This window comes from Natrix helvetica (genome assembly GCF_964273705.1).
Source record: "Natrix helvetica genome assembly, chromosome: 9".
Taxonomy (NCBI): Eukaryota; Metazoa; Chordata; class Lepidosauria; order Squamata; family Natricidae; genus Natrix; species Natrix helvetica.
In genome coordinates, this window is record NC_138560.1 from 7,929,299 (window position 1) to 7,950,039 (window position 20,741).

General features: G+C 43.9%; 1 protein-coding gene across 6 annotated transcripts in view; it reads left to right on the forward strand.

The window, feature by feature from the left end:
• Positions 1–19,948, forward strand: part of LOC309396581 (retroviral integration site protein Fli-1 homolog) — a 26,906-nt gene extending 6,958 nt beyond the window's left edge. For 2 of the 6 annotated variants that reach the window (XM_081961812.1, XM_081961817.1), the window contains exons 2-9: positions 14,314–14,519; positions 14,792–14,943; positions 15,112–15,315; positions 16,202–16,288; positions 16,770–16,835; positions 18,022–18,081; positions 18,640–18,690; positions 19,056–19,948. In XM_081961812.1, the coding sequence (XP_081817938.1) occupies positions 14,314–14,519; positions 14,792–14,943; positions 15,112–15,315; positions 16,202–16,288; positions 16,770–16,835; positions 18,022–18,081; positions 18,640–18,690; positions 19,056–19,570 (1,341 nt within the window). In that variant the 3' untranslated portion in view covers positions 19,571–19,948. The remainder of the gene's footprint in view (positions 1–14,313; positions 14,520–14,791; positions 14,944–15,111; positions 15,316–16,201; positions 16,289–16,769; positions 16,836–18,021; positions 18,082–18,639; positions 18,691–19,055) is intronic. The other 4 variants (XM_081961814.1, XM_081961813.1, XM_081961815.1 and 1 more) reach the window with 4 other exon arrangements.
• Positions 19,949–20,741: the final 793 nt, after the last annotated feature.

Here is a 20,741-nt window from a genome sequence, read left to right on the forward strand (position 1 = left end):
AAGCTGACGTTTGCAATTGACTGATGTTGATTTTGTCAATGCCAAGAGTATTAAAGTGATGCGCCTGATGTTTTGGGGTTGCACCCAAGACGCCTCTCACTATTGGTACAACCGCTGTTTTCTTTTGCTACAGTTGTTCTATTGCACCTCTTTGTATTTTTGTTATTATCACACTTTTTAATGCATTTTCTATATTTAATATATTTCCATATTTAACATATGTGTCCTCAAGGACTAGCTACAAATTACGAATGATCTTCATCTCAAGTTTGTTTTGATTAGAAAGTCAGCTCTGTGAAAAGCCTGGGTTTTTTTTTTTTTTAGTTATCAATGACCCAGATGGAAATTTTTGTGTCTACTTCCTTATCAGACTGGTGGCAGGAGTTAAGTCAATCTTTTGCTGACCGGCAGATAAACTTAATTCTGTATGATTTACCTGCTTAATCTTCACCCTGCAGTCTGTTATTCAAAGCCCAACAACTCCTGTGAGTCTGTAATTCCATTCAACACTTTTGGTTTCAGATTACATTATTTTTCCCTTTGGATCAAGTTCCAAGTCTGTTGTCAAATTCCAGACTTATTTTTATTTATTTATTTATTTATTATTCGTATTTATAGACCGCCCCCTCTCCCGAAAGGGACTCGGGGCGGTGTACAGTCACTAAAATCCGTTATAAAATACATACATAAAACAGTTAAATAATTAAATACGTAGGTGGAGGAGGTTGCAAGACTGTATATAGAATAATAAATATAGTAAATTAAAAATACTAATAACCCAGAAGTTAAAATATTACCCAAAATTACCCATTAAAATATATCCACCGGGAGGTAAAAACTAAGAATGTGCCAGGCCAGCTAATCGAAACAGGTGAGTCTTTGATTTTTGACGGAAGGAACGGAAGTCAGTGGTAGTTCTAATGTTGGGGGGGAGGTCATTCCAGAGGGTTGGGCCCATCACAGAGAAGGCCCTACCCCTAGGCGTCGCCCGCTGGCACTGCCTAGTGGACGGCACCAGTAGTAGTCCCTCCCTGTGAGAGCGGATTGGTCGTAGGGATGTGTGCGGGAGGATACTGTCCATACAGGCCTTCTAGCAAAAATCTGATATGCAGAAATGAGCCGGCAAAGTTTTGCATTGCATAGAAATCTACCCAGTCACCTACCACATTTTTATCGTTCAAATCAAGGTGGTTTCTACACAGTGCAGGTCCTTCTTCACTTAACAACCACAATTGGGACCGGGATTTCTGTCACAAATCGGCATGGTCTTAAAGCAATCCTCATATGAATGGACCTGATATTACATGTACTTTGACTGTGGTCGGTCCCAATCCTTCAAGGTTCCCACACGTGTCAAATAGGCAGAATCAATCCTCCACAATTGAGTTTTAAGTGTTCTCCTTGGAGGTTTAAAAAAAAAAAGTCTGTGGGTGTTTCTTTGCAAGTTTGCACGTTGCTTTGCTCCGTTTGGGCACTTCTGCAAACTTTAAAACTTCATGCATAGATTCTATTTTAGTTTGTAGAAAGTGCTGTGCTATTTTAGCCATTATCGGTAGCAATCCTCATTTCTAAAATCTTGGAAATTGCTTTATCTTGGAGGGATCATGTTTAAATTTCCTCCTACTGTTGTTGGTTTTCATGTTTTGTTCTTTCGGGTTTTTTTTTAAAAAGTGATGTGTCTAAAATAATTCCAGGTGGGACGATGTGCAGTTACAAGTCTCAGTTCCTTTGGTTAATTGGTCTCTGTTTTCAATTCCTATATTACCATGCTCTGAATTGATCAAAATGCTGTGGTTTTGAGTAACAGCTTGGTATGTTGGATGACAATTCCTACTCTATTTTGCAAGGTCAACACTGTTCAGATTGTCCCCTACTGCAAAAAATAGTTTGATAGTATATAAATTCATTCAAGACTCACCTAATATTCCTGGGGGGGGTGGGGGGCGAGGAAGCAAAGGTTTTTGTTTTCACAAAGAGAGACAAGGCAACATGTAGAGAATTCTCTCTTCTTCTTTTATTCTCCACATTAAGTCTGTGAGATGGGTTAGGATGGGGGAGATTTTACTAATAATTTGTGCTTGGAATTCTGCACTTTGGTATGGCCCATGGGCTAATCAATAAAGTAAAGTAACTGGGGCCGTGATGATGAACCTATGGCACTCCAGAGGTGGGTTCCTACCGGTTCGTACCGGTTCGGCTGAGTAGGTTGTAACTCTGGCTGCCACGCCCCCGAACCGATTCTATCGGCAGCGGCGCCATCTTGATTTTCGGTTTTGCACATGCGCAAAACAATCTTCATTGCAAAAATTTAATTTTTTCCCCCTTTTCTAACATTGTGCACATGCACAGACCTTTGTAGGTGGAAATGGTCATGCATACTGAACTAGGCTGAGAGATAGAGAAACTTACCCAAAATCACCAGGCAGGCTTCCATGACTGAGATTGGAGGAGAACCTTGAACAATCCATGCTGGCTGGGGAATTCTGGGAGTTGAAGTCCACATCTCTTGAACTTGAGAAATACCGAGATAGAGGATAGAGCACACTTGTTCGGGATTGATCCAGGATACAGGACAAGAAATAATGGTGGATATTAGAAAGCATAGATTTTGCCTAGACATCAGGAAATCTTCCCCAAGAGTAAGAGAGGTGGGAAATACTCCTTCCTTCCCTGGAGGCCATTCAACATGAGTTAGGTGGCCATTTACCAAGGATGCTGGAATAACCGATTTTTGCTCTGGAAAGGGAATTGTGCTAGATGATCTCAAGGTTCATTCCAAACCTTACTGTTGTGGCCCACCAGATTCAGACAGGGAGGAGGTTGGGGAGGAACAAGGTCCAGTCCTGGAGTCTGGGGAAGGCTCTGATGAGGGCTCTGTGTCGGAGGCAGAGAGGGGGGCAGGGCCGTCTGACAGTTATCAGCTGCCTTCAGAGTCAGACATCAGTGAGGCAGAGGAACAGCTGGAGCCTGTTCCCAGTGTGCGTATGCACAGAGTTGCCAGACGAAGGGAACAGCTAAAGAAACAGGGGTCGACTTGGGAGTAAGGCCACAGGAGGACGTTGAATGGCCCCTCCCAGAGGGAATAAAAGAGGAGCGAAAGGGGAGTGGAGTTTGCAGGAGACAATTTGTTCGCTTCATTGGTTCCTGACTCTCCTGGCCAAGTTCTTCAGATCTCGGCCTGGCAGCTCTCCAAGCCAGATAAGGTCTGTGACTGTAAATCCTCCCTTGAAAGACTTTGCTGGATGTGAATGAGCAGAATTCACAGCAAATTAGTAAAAGGGGTTTTCGTCAGAACAAGGAGTTCGCTTCTTGCTCTTGGGAAGCTTCGGTCAGAACACCTTCTATAGTTCTATGAACAATCTATCAACATTTTGCGATACAGGTCGTACTTGACGTATGACTATAATTGCAACCAGCAGTAAGGGACGTATCATGTCCAATCTAGGATGTTTGCTGCGGTCATTAAATCAATCATATGGTCCTGAAGTGAATTTGGCTTTCCACATTGACTTTGCTCATTGGAAGCTGCTGGGAAGGTCGCAAACAATGATCACGTGACCTCAGAATACTGCAACCATTGTAAATACACGCCAATTGCCCAAGCAGCAATCATATGACCATGGGGACACTACAGTGGTCAAAAGTACGAGGACCGGTTGTAAGTCACTTTTTCAGTACCAGCGTGCCTTCAAACAAATGCAAGCGAGTAACTGTAATGTATTTTTATTACTTTTGCATTGTCAGTTCAGAAGGCAAAACTTTCAGCATCAAAATCACAAATATTTTGTGAATGAGCCCTGTTAATCTGTTATGTCTGTCTGTTATTTCCTGTATGAAATTTCCATCTGGCTGTGTTGTGTAAATTCAACTATCATTCACGATCAAAGATGTTCCATATTCTCCTATCGCAAGATAGCATCCCCAATCTCTGATGAAATACAGGCAGTAAAATTCATACGCAAATAAACCTGTTAGTTTTTAGGCTCTCACAAGACTCTTCCTTGTAAAATGAAATCCTTCTAATTCTTATCTAGCTAGGAATCAGGAAAATGGTCATATTACATATGGAACAATACCTTCTGGAATAAGACATGGGATCCTAAACAGGCATTTTTGATTATAACTTCATAGCATCTTCCTGTCTGATGTTCTCCTCTTAAAGTTCCCACAAATATTGCTAATTATGGATGCTGTTTAAAATTTGGGGTCATTTTAAATGCAATTAAGATAATTAATTCTCAATGACTCTAACACAGAGGGGGGATTCAGCCAATTCTGACAGGTTCTGTTGAACCGGTAGCAGAAATTTTGAGTAGTTCGGAGAACCGGCAAATAGGCTGGCCACGCCCCCACTGCCTCCCAGCTGATCTTCTTTTGTTGCCCTGAACAGGAGAAGGGAACTGGAAAGTAGGTTAGTGGGGTGAGGAGGTAATGGAGATTTTGCAGTAACCTTCCCCCAGAAGTGGGGAGGGAATGGGGATTTTTGCAGTATCCTTCCCCTGCCACATCCACAAAGCCACAAAGCCACGCCCACAGAACCAATAGTAAAAAAATGTGAATCCCACTACTGCGCTAACACCTACATACAGGATTGGAGCCGATCTTTAAACACATGAAATTAACAACTAGGGACTCAACCAAACTTACCTAGATTAATACTTCATCGTGTTATCTTATAGTACCAACAAATTACAATCATGAATTTCTTGGAAGTGAGCCTCCTTATTTAAAACAGAAAGCAAATTGGCAGAATTATTTAAGCATGGTTTGCATTTTCAACACTGGGTTCTTGACCTCTGTGATATTCTATCTTGACAGTCCAACTTCCAGGGATTTGTTTTTTTTACAAACGTGCCCAAATCACAAAACCCAAATTGAAAGCCGAGGATTTTGTGTAAAGTCAACATCATCTTAAAAACGTAAATCCAGTTTTAGATCTCCACATCTGATAGGGGTGTTTTTGCACATCAGAGCTTTATTCTTAACCAAGCTGATAATATTGCCTACAGAAACTATAGTGAAATGTGAACCTTGTCGGTGAATTGAAGGAGGAATTAATATCTTATAATAATTCCTTATATTAATATAAATGGCAAGTTAAGAACTCAGAACGTAAACAGGAATTTTTGGCAGAAGCATTGCATTGCAGACTAAATAATGCAGCCATTTTTAATTGACAATTCAAAAGTAACAGCAGGGCTGAAAAAAAGTGATTTACAGCCGGTCCTCACACTTATGACCATAGCATCCTGGTGCTACTCCCCATTTGCAATCTTCCCTGCCAGCTTCCAACAAAGTCAATGTGGGAAGCTGGATCCACTTAACAACCATATGATTCACTTAACAAGAGATTTGTTTAACCACCGAGGTAAAAGAAAAGTTCATAAAAAGGGGCACAACTCACAATTGCCTTGCTTAACAACAGAAATGCTGCCCCCCCCCCCATTGCAGTCATCAATTGAGGACTACCAGCCATTTCTTCTGGGTTTTTTTGTAAACAGTTTTTTATGTTTCCTTTCAAATTCATTCTTAGATATATATTCTTATAATTATTAACATGTCAATTCATGTCATTTTTCCTCCTGTATATTTACATTTTAATATTTTCTTATTTCCCCTCCCCCTTATTTATCATGTGTCGTCTGTGGCTCCATCAAAGGGCTTCTGAGATATCTACAGCTCAGACACCGAAGTCTATATAATGTTTTTATGGCAAATGAATGGATTAACATAGATTGTTCTACATAAAAGGCCTGCCCGTAAGGAAAGACCTGGGAGGCACTGCGATTTTTAAAAAACTGGCTTTTGCTAGTAGGTGTAGCAATTGTCTGGCTTTATGAACTGAGCAGGAAGAGGACAGGGGTTTCCTGTCTCATTCATTCACACATCTCCTTCATTCCTTGAGATGCACACTCCTGAATCCTTTTTTACAGCCACACTGCAGAGTTTCCAATTTTGATTTTCTACCCTAACCAAATGAGGAAACATGGGAATATGAGGGTTTCCTTTTGAGTTTCCTTTAAGACATGATAGCGGCAGTCCAGTGTTTGAGGGGCTCCTACAAAGACGAGGGTTTCAACTTATTTTCCAATGGACCACAATGCAAGACAAGAAATAATGGATGGAAATTAACCAAGGACAGAATCAACCTACAACTAAGGAGAAAATTCCTAATGATTAGAGCAATTGACCAACGGAATAGCTTGCCTTCAGAAATTGTGGGTGCTCCATTATTGGAGGCTTTCCAAAAGAGATTGGATAATCATTTATCTGAAATGAGATAGGGTCTCCTGCTTGAGCAGGGGGTTGGACTAGAAGACCTCCAAGGTCCCTTCCAACTCTACTATTCTATGTTCTAAGTAGAATTCAGCTCTATGCAGTTTTCCTGCGGTTTTGCCCATTCTTTTCTTCTGTGTTACTTTTTCAATTTCCCATCAATCTTTGCTGACAATCTCCCAGCCAGGATTCAACATTTTCACTGATTTGGAGGGCACCCAAAGCTGCTACTACCCGACTGGGCAATTTAAACACATAAATATTGAAAACAAAACCTAATGCAGATATTTTTCTTGCTTGTTTATTACAGTTTTTAACAGATTTATTTATTTTTATTACAATTTCTAAATCTCCCAATACTGTCACCAAAGCCCTAGGCAGCTTTATTGTACATGTTTTACTTCTTACAGGGATTCTCAAATTTTGCAGTACCACAACTGCTTCAGGGTGCCAGGAGTATCTACCAAGTGTGATCCAAATAGCGAACGCCTGACATAACCGTATAATTGAGCCACAGGGTCACAGCTGCCATTGTGATGTTATTTACCACATCCTGTGGACAACCTTGGAACATTTTGACTTCTGTCTCTGTAATACTGATCAAATATTGCTCATGGCAGCCTGGGATGGCCTACAAACTCCATAAAATAAATTAGTACATACATATCAGTGAGCTTGTCCCCCGGGCCCATTGTCTCCTTCCTCTTGCCACAAGAGTCCTTTGGAGAAGGGCGGCATATAAATCCAAATAAACCTTAAACCTTAAACCTCTAAAACAGTGGTTCTCAACTTGTGGGTCGGAAACCCTTTGGGGGTGGAATGATCCTTTCACAGGGGTCGCCTAAGACCATTGGAAAACACATATTTTCAATGGTCTTAGGAACCAAGACACCAATTTTATGGTTGGGGGTCAAGAACTGTATTAAAGGGTCACGGCATTGGGAAGGTTGAGAACCACTGCTCTAAAAGATAACGGTAAAGGTTCCCCTCGCACATACGTGCTAGTCATTCCTGACTCTAGGGGGTGGTGCTCATCTCCGTTTCAAAGCCGAAGAGCCAGCGCTGTCTGAAGACGTCTCCGTGGTCATGTGGCCAGCATGACTCAACGCCAAGGGCACACAGAGCACTCTTACCTTCCCACCAAAGGTGATTCCTATTTTTCTACTTGCATTTTTACATGCTTTTGAACTGCTAGGCTGGCAGAAGCTGGGACAAGTAATGGGAGCTCACTCCCTTACACGCCCCAAGGGCTTCGAACCGCCGAACTGTCGACCTTTCTGATTGACAAGCTCAGCGTCTTAGCCACTGAGCCACTGCGTCCCCTTCTTTCCTTCTTCTGGGAGATATTGAATCACAGTTTTAAGCCCAAACCAAAGCCACCTTAACGCTTGATTTGAACCCACTCCCCCTCCTCCTGCCACTCACTGCAGGATTCGGCCCCTTCTCCAATTTGGAAAAAGACTGGGGCAGAAGACCAAGGATGACGGGCGTCTCTGCTCTCCTCTTCCTCTCGGATACACCGAGATGGCCACCAAAATCAAGTTGCATTGAAAGAATGATTGAAAAAGAAAATTAAGAGGACTTCTATTCGGGCTTTCCTTGGATCAGCTTCTGCCAGCTGCTTTAGACAGAATAGTCATTTGGCTGGAATCCAAGGCATTGTTCTCTCCCGCCCCCATCTCCTCCTTCAGCCTTCGAGGTGCCTTGAAGGTCCCGTGTTTTGCTTTGGAGTTGGGTGTTACCCACAGTTCTGCATTACTGGCAGCCCTTCGGCCACACCCACCATTTTGTGCAACGCAGAGCAACAGTGAGGCAATCCCATCCTTGCGTGATTGTGCACTTGGGTCATTAGGAAGGCTGGTGGCTGGTGTAAAAAAGTTTTTCTATCAGCAAAGGGAGGTTTTTCATAGCCAATAGGCATCAGAAGGGGGTGCTGAACAACGGAACTTCCATGTTCAAGAGCAGTGTACCTCGACACCTACAGCTACTGCTATGAGATGACCAGCCATCTCCGTGGGGCCAATAAATCTCTATTTATTTAATGTTTGGGAGACAGCATGAACAGGTGGGGGGCTGTTTCCATCATTCCTGATTTCTAAAAAAATCCCCCTAGAGTTACTAATTATTTCCTATGTTTTCTATAGAATCATCGTTAGGCTGCTCTTGGTTGATTGTCTTATCGTGCTCAATGCTAGTATGTTGCTAGTATAACGGGATGCCTGAGTCTAAAAATGTCTGTTTACTATAAGATGAAAACCCAGTCTTAGAATTTAAAAAGGTTTGAGCCTAGGATTTTGAAGTACTACAGTAGAATTGCATGGCATTTGCTTCTTTCCAGAATAAGACTACCAAATCCAGGCTGCAATACTGCAGAAAAGGCATAGGTGGCAGCAAAGAGAAATGGGAAATCCTTTGCTGCCATCTAGTGGTCGCTTGGACTATTGCATCCCAGACTTTGAACTTCCATGCTTCATACATATGGAGTGAATTCATACACCATAATAAGCCAGGCTAAGAAATTATGGTCATATGCAACAGTCTGAGCCAATGTTTCTCAACTTTGGTAACTTTAAGGCATTTAAACTTCAACTCCCAGAATTCCCCAGCTTGCTATATTATACAGCATGCTGGCTGGGGGAATTTTGGCAGTTGAAGTCCACACTTCTTAAAATTACCAACATTGAGAAACACTAGCCTAACTCCAAACCAAGCAGTTCTCATTCCAATTTAATACTGGTATGTTGTACAACGTCAGCCATAAAAAAAAAACCAGCAATTCTTCCTTCTAGGCTAGCCTCCTCCAACATGGGCACTTTCTGGCCACGATTCCCAGAATTCTGAGGAACTCTGGGAGCTGAGGTCTGGAAGGCATCCATGATGGAGCAGACAAGAATAGAATAATAGAGTTGGGAGGGACCTTGGAGGTCTTCTAGTCCAACTCCTTGCTCAAGCAGGAAACCCTATACCGTTTCAGACAAATGGTTAGCCAACATCTTAAAAACTTCCAATGTTAGAGCATTCACAACTTCTGGAGGCAAGTTGTTCCACTGATTAATTGTTCTAACTCAGGAATTTTCTCCTTGGTTCTAAGTTGCTTCTCTCCTTGATTAATTTCCCACCCATCGCTTCTTGCCCTGGCTTCAAGTGCTTTGGAGAATAGCTTGACTCCCTCTTCTTTGTGGCAGACTACCCTAGACATTCTTTGTTTGGTCATTGGTCTTGTAAAATACCTTCTTCTGCTTTGGTATAAACCAGAGATAAACAGATTTATCTCCTGGACGGTTAATTGAATCTTCCAGGTCAGTAGAAGGCTACTTCAAGATGAATGGATTTCAGCGGCCGACTGGGGATCCCTGGGTGTTGAAAGCCATTCATCTTAAAACTTTGGCCAACTTTGAAAATGGTGGTTTTAGTCCCGGAGAGCTTTCCTTGACCAGCTGAAGAACGGAGACTATTGTGTGCAAAACAGGCCTGCTAAGAAGCCAAGCACAGTTCCTCCCTCCCCACTTTGCTCTGGGTTTTTGCATCTGACGATAGCATCTCCTATCAAGACTGCAGAAATGTCTGTTCAGCACACGGCCAACTTCTGCTTTTAGTTTTCTCAACGGAGTTTGCATTGCAGCACCCAGGTTTGGAGGTGGGGGTGGGTGCCAGATTCAGATTCTCCACAAAGACCACATTGGAGCAAACATTCATTTCGCAAGTCTCGGGATGCTGCTTTGGGGGGAATCCCCGATGTCCTGGACCAAGGCAACTCTGAGCACAGGCAGAGAGATCCCCCCCCCTTTCCCCAAAGCAAGCAGATGCAGATGTACTTTGCTAGCCAAACCGTGCTGAGTAAATTTAATGTGATCCTTCACTCACAACAATTCGTTTAGCACCCCTTTGAAGTTACAATGGCACTGGGGGGGGGAGAAAAGGCTTAATGAAAGGTCCTTGTATTTACTTAATTTAGAAATTAGAATAACAGAGTTGGAAGGGACCTTGAAGGTCTTCTAGTCCAACCTCCTGCTTAGGCAGGAAACCCTGCACCACTTCAGACAAAGGGCTATCCAACCTCTTCTTAAAAGCTTCCAGTGTTGGAGCATTCACGACTTCTGGAGGCAAGCTGTTCCACTGATTAATTGTTCTCACTGTCAAGAAATTTCTCCTTAGTTTTAAATTGCTTCTCTATTTGATTAGTTTCCACCCATTGCTTCTTGTCCTGCCCTCAGGTGCTTTGGAGAATAGTTTGACTCCCTCTTCTTTGTGGCAACCCCTGAGATATTGGAACATTGCTATCATGTCTCCCTTAGTCCTTCTTTTCATTAAAGTAGACATACCCAGTTCCTGCAACCGTTCATGTTTTAACTTCCAGTCCCCTAATCCTCTTTGTTGCTCTTCTCTGCACTCTTTCCAGAGTCTCAACCTTCACAAACCCTTACGACCCTCACAATATCCCCATTAATAATATGATCAAACGTCTGGGTTTTGGCAACAGGTGTGTATTTATGGCGGTTGCAGGATCCAAGGGCCATGTGATCGCCATGTGCAACCTTCCCCACTGGATTCTGGATCAGCAAAATCAATAAGGGGAAGTGGGATTTGTTTAATGACCATGGTGATTCACTTAACAATTGCTTAACAACAGTGGCCCCCCAAAAACTATTCATAAAAGTCACTTAACAGCATCGCTTAGCAATGGAAATTCTGTTCCCAATTGCATTCATCACGGGAGGCATACCCGCGTAATGATCCAAACGATATAAAGCATTATCTTAAAAGGTAAAATTTACTTGTACCTTTCCTAAATGTTAAAGACTCTTTAAAAGAATCTTTTAAAAAAACCATATTTATGTAAAAATCTCAAAGCCAGAACTGCTGCTGGCTTTCTGGTCACAAAATTGTTACCCAGATTAGCTAGAAACCTCACAACTCCATGTGTGCGTTATGCAAATCTCGGTTACCATCTTCCCTTCGGTTCATCGGCTTGCAGCTCAGGGTGTTGTGCAAATTAATCCAGGCTTGCAGGGTTTGTTTAGGAATAACTATTTTGTGCGCACGTAGAAAGTGAGTTAGCCTGGCAACCTAGTTAAGTGGGTTCAATGATTGCAGCCTCCGCCTTAGGGCCACCTCCCAGTTCTGTGATTTAAACCGAGAAAGAGCCTTATTGGCAAGGGCTGAGCAGTTCTTTTCGTCTGGCGGATTATTGCACCTGAATTTCATGACAGGTCCGAAGGATGGATGCAGAAGCGAACGGAGCTCCTGCGCGTTTAACTGTTATTTGAATTACGGAATTGGAGGTTCTTGCTATTGCCGATTTTATTTCAAGGACTGGCGGGGGCAGATCTTGCCATGTTTCAGTCAGGCCACTGGATAGTTAGCGTACAGGACAGTGTCATATTTTGCTTCAGTTCTTCACCTATCAAATACATTAACTTTGCAGACTTTGGCCAATAACCCAGAGCAAGTTTTTCATCAGAACAATGGAATATATTTATTTTTACCATCTGTGCCTTGAAGAATTTTCGTTCTCTCTCTCTCTCTCTCTCTTTCTTTTTTCCTCTCTCTTTCTTTCTTTTCATTTTCTTTTTCCCCTTTTCTTTCGTTTCCTTTTTTCTTTCCTTCCTTCCTTCTTTCTTTTCCTTTCTTTCTTTCATTCTTTCCTCCCTTTTCTTTTTCTTTTATTTCTTTTTCTTTCTATCCTTCCATCTCTTTATTTCCTTTTCTCCCTCCCCTTTCTTTCTTTCTTTTTCTTTCTTTCATTCTTTCCTCCCTTCCTTTTTTTCTTTTCTTTTTATCTTTTATTTCTTTTTCTTCCCATCCTTCCATCTCTTTATTTCCTTCTTTCCTCTCTCCCCTTTCTTTGTCTTTCTTTCTTTCATTCTTTCCTCCCTTTTCTTTTTCTTTTATTTCTTTTTCTTTCTATCCTTCCATCTCTTTATTTCCTTTTCTCCCTCCCCTTTCTTTCTTTCTTTTTCTTTCTTTCATTCTTTCCTCCCTTCCTTTTTTTCTTTTCTTTTTATCTTTTATTTCTTTTTCTTCCCATCCTTCCATCTCTTTATTTCCTTCTTTCCTCTCTCCCCTTTCTTTGTCTTTCTTTCTTTCATTCTTTCCTCCCTTTTCTTTTTCTTTTATTTCTTTTTCTTTCTATCCTTCCATCTCTTTATTTCCTTTTCTCCCTCCCCTTTCTTTCTTTCTTTCCTCCCTTCCTTTTTTTTCTCTCTTTTTCTTTTATTTCTTTTTCTTCCCATCCTTCCATCTCTTTCTTTCCTTCTTCCGGCTCTCCCCTTTCTTTCTTTCTCTTTTTCCTACCTTCCCTCCATCTCTTTTTCTTTTTTCTTTCTTTCTTTCTTTCTTTTTCTTTTCTCGACTGAGCTGTATAGCTGCCAGCTCCCTGTTATTTCCTGTGCCAAAGTTGTGTCACTGCCTAGGAATCCCAGCAGCAGACAAGGCAGAGAGGTGAAAAAAAATCACATCGTACGGCCCTGGAAAACGTCAGCTATGTAATATTAAGAAAGAAAGAAAGATAAAAGGGTAAGAGAGGAAAAGAAATAAAAGAAACTGGCGAGCTTTAAGCCATGGGAAGTCCTTGACTTATGACCATTGGTTTAATGACTGGTCAAAACTTCAATGGTGCTGAAAAAACTCACTTAGTCCTTCCAACCGTTGCAACCTCCCCCAATGTCATGTGATCAGATTTTGGGACCTGGGTGAACAGCAGGTATTTAGAAGAGTTGCAAGGTCACATGACCTCCTCTTGCTACCTTTCCGAGGAGGTTCCCATAAGCAAAGTCGAAGGGGGGAGATGGATTTGCCTAACACCTGCGTGATTCCCTTAATGACTGCAGCAAAAAGCCGTAACATGGGGTACAACTCACTTAACAACCACCTTTCTGAGCAACATTCAGGTCCCAGCTGTGGTCACGAGTCAAGGACTAGCTATATCCCTTGACTCTATATTCTATATTCATTTTCTTTTCTGTATGCAATGTTGTCTCCCTCCTTCGTCACCGCCCCCCATCCCCAGGTAATCAAGGAGAGAAACAAGTTAGAACTGAAGACAAATTTCCTGACAGTGAGAACAATTAATCAGTGGAGCAACTTGCCTACAGAAGTTGTGAATGTTCCAACACTGGACGTTTTTAAGAAGATGTTGGATAACCATTTGTCTGAAGTGGTGTAGGGGTTCCTGCCTAGGCAAGGGGTTGGACTAGAAGACTCCAAGGTCCCTTCCAACTCTGTTATTCCAATGTAAAAAGCTCCTTCCATTTCATTCTTGGAGGACAGGTGTGGTCAGAAAAGTCAAGATGGCAGCCACGATGGGACCACCAGAGGGTGGCCAAGCTCATAACGGCAATGGTGCAACTGAAGCTCAGACTGTTTTTCTAGGTGCATTGCATAAAAATAATAATAATCAGAGCTTCGATCTCATCATCCCCACCATGCTAGCTGAGGAATTCTGGGAGTTGAAGTCCAGAGAGCCCTTAAAATTGCTAAGGTTGGGGGGGAAAACAGTGGAAATTGACAGCAGGCAGCTCCTAACTCTGCTGTCTCCTCCTCATTCTTTGTTGGGATCAATCGTTTTTTGGGGGGGTCCACCCAGTCTAGGAATCTGTAGGTCAGTTTGGACCCGCCGATAGGTTTCTTAGTAATTTGCAAGTGACGGACTCGATTCCCATTTAAGTGAACAGGGCCGGAAATGAATAACCGGGTGTGGATTTCCTGCCTGGAAAGATTGTGATTTCCATTCAGGCCTCCAGGAAGTTAAAACTAAATCCTGAATTCAGATCCTTCATTCAAAAGCCTGCAGCTTGGTAGGTTGTAGGGAAGGCGATAAATGAGCAATGCTGTCGCATTAAACAACAATACTGCTAACTTGGATGTGGCATGTTATGGGAGCATCAGAACGAATTTTTTTTAATACTAAGTTTAGGGTCTTTTCAACCAGAAATTGGACTTGATCTCTCTTCAGTCCAATGGGGTCGATGATCTCCTCTGATTTTTCTTAATCGTTCCTCTGCTCTTTTCCCGTTACTTCCCTACCTTCTCCTGCAGGAGGCGCTGTCGGTTGTAAGTGAGGACCAGTCCATCTTCGACCCATCTTTTGCCTCCTCACACCTCTTGAAGACCGAGGTGTCTCCAGTGGATGATTATGGGAGCAAGGAAGAGCCAGGGTTGGAAGATCCCACGTGGTCATCCCCGGTCAATAGCCGAGGCCATATGGTGAAGCAGGAGAACGAACAAGTCAATTGCTCCAACAGGTTAGCAGCTTTGGAGAGAAGCAATCCAGATTTAGGACTTATTTATTTCTTTGTTTCCTTATTAGACCTTGAAAATATGTGGACTTCCCAGAATTCCCTAGCCAGATATGCAGGCTGAGAAATTCCAGGAGTTGGAGGTCTACATATCTTCAAGCAGACAAGGTTGAGAAATTGAGTTGGATTTCAACTCCCAGAATTCCCCAGCCAGCCATGCAGCCCTGTGGCCTTGTGGCCATGCCCTTCTCCTATATATCTACCTCTTTCTTCCCCAGCAGACAATCACCGGTGGAATGCAGTACCACCCGCAGGAACAAAGTGGAGGCAGCGGTCGACACATCCCAAGTGCCCTACCCAACTGGATACCCCAACCAGCGTAGTCCTCCCGTTTCTTCATCCAGAGAGGAGAAGGTCATTGTTCCAGCAGGTTGGTAGAGGATATAGGTCCACCACCATTTGAAGATTCCGTCTTGTTCCACCGGATCTCATGCCTTCCCTGTTGCACCCCAACTAGCAGCTTCCAAGGCCTGCTTTAAGCCACTGGCCATGGACCTCTTCGCTTCTTACTCCGATCTCTCCTCTCTCTCCCTCACAGACCCGGGTGTTTGGAGCTGCGACCACGTCCGTCAGTGGCTGGACTGGGCAGTGAAGGAGTATGGCCTTCCGGACATCGATACCAGCCTCTTTCAGCACATCGATGGAAAGGAGCTCTGCAAACTTGGGAAGGAAGGGTTCCTACGCCTCACTTCTCCCTACAACACCGAAATCTTGCTGTCCCACCTCACCTACCTGCGCCAAAGTAAGACCATGAACAAGCTCGGGGGAGGGGGGGAACCAGGAATGTGATGTCAAGTTTCTGTGAAAAGAGTTGTTATCTCTGTTGCATGGTGAGAATCTGAATCCCAAAATTTGGAGAATTGGTTTATTAGATTTTTGTTCATCCTGCACCTTTATTACTTTATACATAAGGGGGTGAACATATCTAATACTCATTTCTCTTCCTATTTTTCCCACAACAACTTTGTGAGGTGACATGGGCAGAGTGTGAGAGAGTTATTGGCCCAAAGTCACTCAACCACTTTCAATGCTGAGGTGGGACTAGAACTCACCGTCCCCTGGTGATTGGCCCAAAGTCACTCAACCGCTTTCAATGCTGAGGTGGGAGTAGAACTCACTGTCCCCTGGTGATTGGCCCAAAGTTGCTCAACCGCTTTCAATGCTGACGTGGGACTAGAACTCACCGTCCCCTGGTGATTGGCCCAAAGTTATTCAACCACTTTCAATGCTGAGGTGGAACTCACCGTCCCCTGGTGATTGGCCCAAAGTTACTCAACCGCTTTCAATGCTGAGGTGGGACTAGAACTCACAATCTCCTAGGTTTTAGGTCAGCATCTTCACCACTACATCAAACTGCCTCAGTCTGAATCCCTTCATAAAACCTGTTTACTTATGCAAGCAAAACACTGCTGGCCTTGCATAAACCTGGTTTATCATTATTTTAAAAAAAACCATGCATGCAGAATGCTAACACCAACTTTGGTCATTTACTCTATCGCTGGAACTTTCTGCAAATTGCATTTTGCATGTTGTTGTTGTTTTTTCTGAAAGGGGAGTGATATTGAAACAAAACGGGCCTTTTTCCTTTTCTCACCATTCCTTCTTGTTTTCCTTCCTTCTTCTGCCAGGCAGTCCCACTTTCACTTATCCATCTGCGCCAGTTATCACCCAGCAGCCTCCTCCGCCTCCACCACCCAGGGTCCAAGTCAAATCTGGTGAGTTGCCAAGAGAAACCCACAGGCTCATTTCCAAGGGCAGAAGGGTGAGAAGAGGAAGTGAGGCTAAGTTGGTAATGATTGCTTGCTTTCTTAGTAACCGTTGACCCCGGGAGCTCCTCACTCATTTTATACCTTTTGGTTTGCAGCCAAAAAAATTAAAACAAAAACAAAAAAAAAGCCCCATGGGGAACAATGGGTTCGCTTCACAACCACCGCAGAAAAAAATTGCAAAAAGAATTGTAAAATCAAATGCGGTCATGTGATGACCTGCGATGTCAGGCCTTTGAATTTGTTGTCTCTCTCTTCCCCATCCAAATCAGCGTTTCTCCAACTTTGCAACTTAGCTGGGAAATTCTGGGAGTTTGAAGTCCACCCAATCTTAAAAGTTGCCAAGGTGGAGAAACCCTGATCTAAATGGTGTTGTTGTTATTGTTGTTGTTTTGCCTAATATGCCATCTGGGTTCTTCATTTGATGTAGAGTCTGCCTACGATGAAATCCGAAGAAGCAGCTGGGGCAGCAGTGCGGTAAACACCACTCCCAAAGGTATCGCTCCTAATTTCACTCGTACCCCTTGAATTCTACTGTCCTGCGATTTATCTGAGTTTGGTTTAGTGTAGTGTAAAAAGAGCAGCGGTTAGAATGCAGCACTGCAGGATACAAATCGCCTGCCATTTGGCAGTTCGAATCCCACCAGGCTCAAGGTTGACTCAGCCTTCCATCCTTCCGAGGTGGGTAAAATGAGGACCCAGATTGTTGGGGGCAAGAGGCTGACTCTGTAAACCGCTTAAGAGAGCTGTAAAGCACTGTGAAGCGGTATATAAATAAGTGCTACTGCTAAGCTATTGCTAATGTGCCAAGCTGCCTACCATGATTTGCAAGCTACATTCCAGGATTTCGTTATGCAAACTCAAGTCAATTCTTGTTTGTTCCATAAAGGCAATCAAGGCTTAGCATGTGTGAGCTAAGTTTGTGTCTGGGTTCACACCAGATGGTAGATTGGGCTATACTGGAGTTAGGTAGCTTGTGTGGACCTCATCATTGTAGTGTGCATATCCAGGTATTAGGGAAGGTAAAATCAAATCATGCTATATTCTGGAGTTGTCTGAAGTGTAATTAGTGCTTTCCAAGGAAGACATATAAATCCAAACAAACAAACAAACAAACAAACAAACAAACAAACAAACAATAAAGGACCAGCCCAGGGTGCCTCTTCCAGCTCCCCCGAGCTCCGTTTTCGCTGGCAGAGGCCTATCAAAATAAACTAAAAGGAGGAAATGTTTCCCCTTTTGCATTTGAGCATGCAAGAAGGGACAGGAAAGGAGAAAGGGAAAGACAAAGAAAAAGAAGGGAAGAGAGAAAGGAAGGAAAAGGAAGGAAAGAGGGGAAGGAAAAAGAAAGGAGAAGGAAGAGGGAACAAAAAGAAGGAAAGGAAGGAAGATTATGAGAGTGAGAGAGGGTCTGAGGGAAGTCGTGCCTTAGCACTTGGCCACCACAGGTGCCCCCAACACAAGTGATGTAGAGCTGGTCACACCCACCCTGGCCACATTCACCCCAGCCCCCCCCCCCAAGGTCAAACACAACCCTCATGTGGCCCTCAGTGAGATTGAGTTTGACACCCCTGCTCTATAATGTACAGGTGGGTAGATTGAAGGGATCCTTGCTTCCATATCCCCGACTAAAGAAATGGCATCATAGCGTTCTGCTTATTTTCATCTTCCTTCCTTTGAAGGTTCCCCACCGCAGATCCAAACAGTGAGCCGGATCCCGGATTCTACACGCATGGCACCTGGTAGGCCGATACCTCGGGCTCCTTCTCCTCCACCACCTTCTGCTTTTCTTTGGCGTGTCACATAGAGCCTACATTCCTCCGCCTTTACCAGGGGCACGATGCCTAAGGCTCCGGCAAATATTGGTGTGCCTCGCCCGGCAGGAAAACAGCTTCTGTTTGTGCTATGTATTTATTTCTTTTGGTATCTCGGGAGCAAATGAATTGCTTTGAAATTAGCTGCTTAGCCAGAAGAATGGCAATGAGACTAATACACACTCGTTTCATCTGGAGAGGGGAAAGGGATAGCCAATTACCTGTACTCACCGTTCCTAAAAAGCAAGGGTGACAAGCTAGCAGGTAGAGCCACGTTAAGACTTCCGCGTTGTCGGTTGCAACTTAGTCTGCTGGATTGTAGCCTGAGCCGGAGGGCTATCGTAGCAGCTAGGAGAGGGCTAGGAGAGAGAATTTGTGAACTCTTCCAAATACGGGGGAAGAGATGGGGAGGGGATCCCCTCCGATGCACCCAGTACACTCAACTGTATCCAAGTTGAGTTCCTCTTATTTCCTTCTTCTTCCCAGTAGATCCATACCAAGTCCTTGGGCCCACTAGCAGCCGCTTGGCAAATCCAGGTGAGCCATCCAACTTTTGTCCTGGGGGGGTGGAGCATTTAGCATCCAGCGGTCAGGCCGGAGAAAAAAATGCCTTCTCTCAGCCTGGAAAAGCAGCCAATGGAAACGGGAGACTTCATCCACCGATTGACGGTGGGAGAATTCAACTTTCAGACTTGCAAGATTTTGTGAACGTAGAACTTAAAATAAAAGTAGAATGAGCTCATCCGGTTGCGTTGACATGTCTGGTCTACTTGGGAAGGTTGCCAACTAGCCCTCTAAGATCTCTCTTGGCCCAGCAGAAGGTGGGTTGGAGTGTGAGCGTCTTGGTCATCCTGGGAACAAGCGGACGTTGATGCTCAAAGAGTTGTTCTTACTCCCAACAGGTAGCGGTCAGATCCAGCTGTGGCAATTTCTCCTGGAGTTGCTCTCAGACAGCAACAATGCCAGCTGCATCACCTGGGAGGGGACCAACGGTGAGTTCAAGATGACGGATCCCGATGAGGTGGCGCGACGTTGGGGCGAGCGCAAGAGCAAGCCCAACATGAACTACGACAAGCTGAGCCGGGCGCTGCGCTACTATTACGACAAGAACATCATGACCAAAGTGCATGGCAAACGCTACGCCTACAAGTTCGACTTCCAGGGCATCAACCAAGCCCAGCAGGGGCAACCGGGTGAGCCAGCCCTTTACAAATACCACCACACGGAACTGCCTTACCTGCCCCCCTACCACCAGCAGAAGATGGGCTTCGGCCTGGGCCACAGCACGCAGATGCCAGCCTCGTCCTCAGGTTTTTTCGGCCCACCTGCCCCGTATTGGAATTCCACAGGGGGCAATCTCTATCCGAACCCCCCGGTGTCCAGGCAGGCTACCAACCACCTGGGCTCTTTCTTCTAATCTCCAGAAAGTCCTTGGAGCTACCTGAACTTCTACCAGAAGATCGCAATTACACAAACGCCCACCACCATCACCCAGAAACTGGGATACGGGGAATATCATCTTGAACGCATTCGTGGTCATCATGAATAAAGAGGGCGGGGGGGGGGGGAATACTACTCCCCGCCACCAGCAGGCGCTGTTCTGCTGCACTATCAAAAACAATTGTGTGATCATCTAATTCATTCCTGGACTTCAGCTGGAAGACTTTTACCAGATTTTGTGCTATCTTCACCTGAATTTTGAAGAGATAACCTGGATCTCTGAATTATAGGAGACACAGATGAGTTGCCTCAGCTTACTTAATTCCCCACCCCCACCACCCTCCATCTAGTATTACACCATGTACATTATGGAAGCAGGAGTGGTATGTTTCTTTGTATGTGAAGTAGCGGCAAGGATGAGGTTCTCACTTTAAGCCAGTGTTCCTCGATCTTGGCAACTTGACGTTGTGTGGACTTCAACTCCCAGAATCCCTCACCACCACCACCACCACCACCACCAGCATGCTGGTCTTGCATCCTGAATGGAGAATTCTGGGAGTTTGACATCTACTCAAGTTGCCAAGGTTGTGAAACATTACTTTAACGATTGCATTACAGTCATCTTTAATCTTTTCAGAAGTCAAAGTCCTGTCTAAGCCCAAATGTCCATCATTTTCCCTCTGGTGCTGCTGTGAGCCATTAAAATACTTAAGTTGCAATACTAGAAGGCTTTTGGGAGCTGCCTTCCCAAAATATTTCGGAGTTTTCTTTAGCCAGATTTATTAAAACATATGGGGGATAGCAAGAATTCCAGGAACTTTTCTCAATTTTAAACCAGTATATCCCTAAGTATTTTAGGGAGATTTTCTGAATTTTCCCCCTTAAGCACCTATATTCTTTAGGTCCCTTTAGTGATAATGTTTTTAGGAGGGCTTTCTGAAGCATTTTCAGTTTGGAGACCAACTCTTACAAATTCAATTTCAGATGAGGACCAAATTCAACAGACTCGCTTTCACAAAACTAGGACATTCCAGAGGTGAGGACTTAGGAAGCCCATAATTCCCAGCTAGCTAGTTAAAAATGTTTACTCTTTTGGAATTATAGGAATGATTGTTCCAATGCATCTCAATTGGACCAGACTGGCAAAG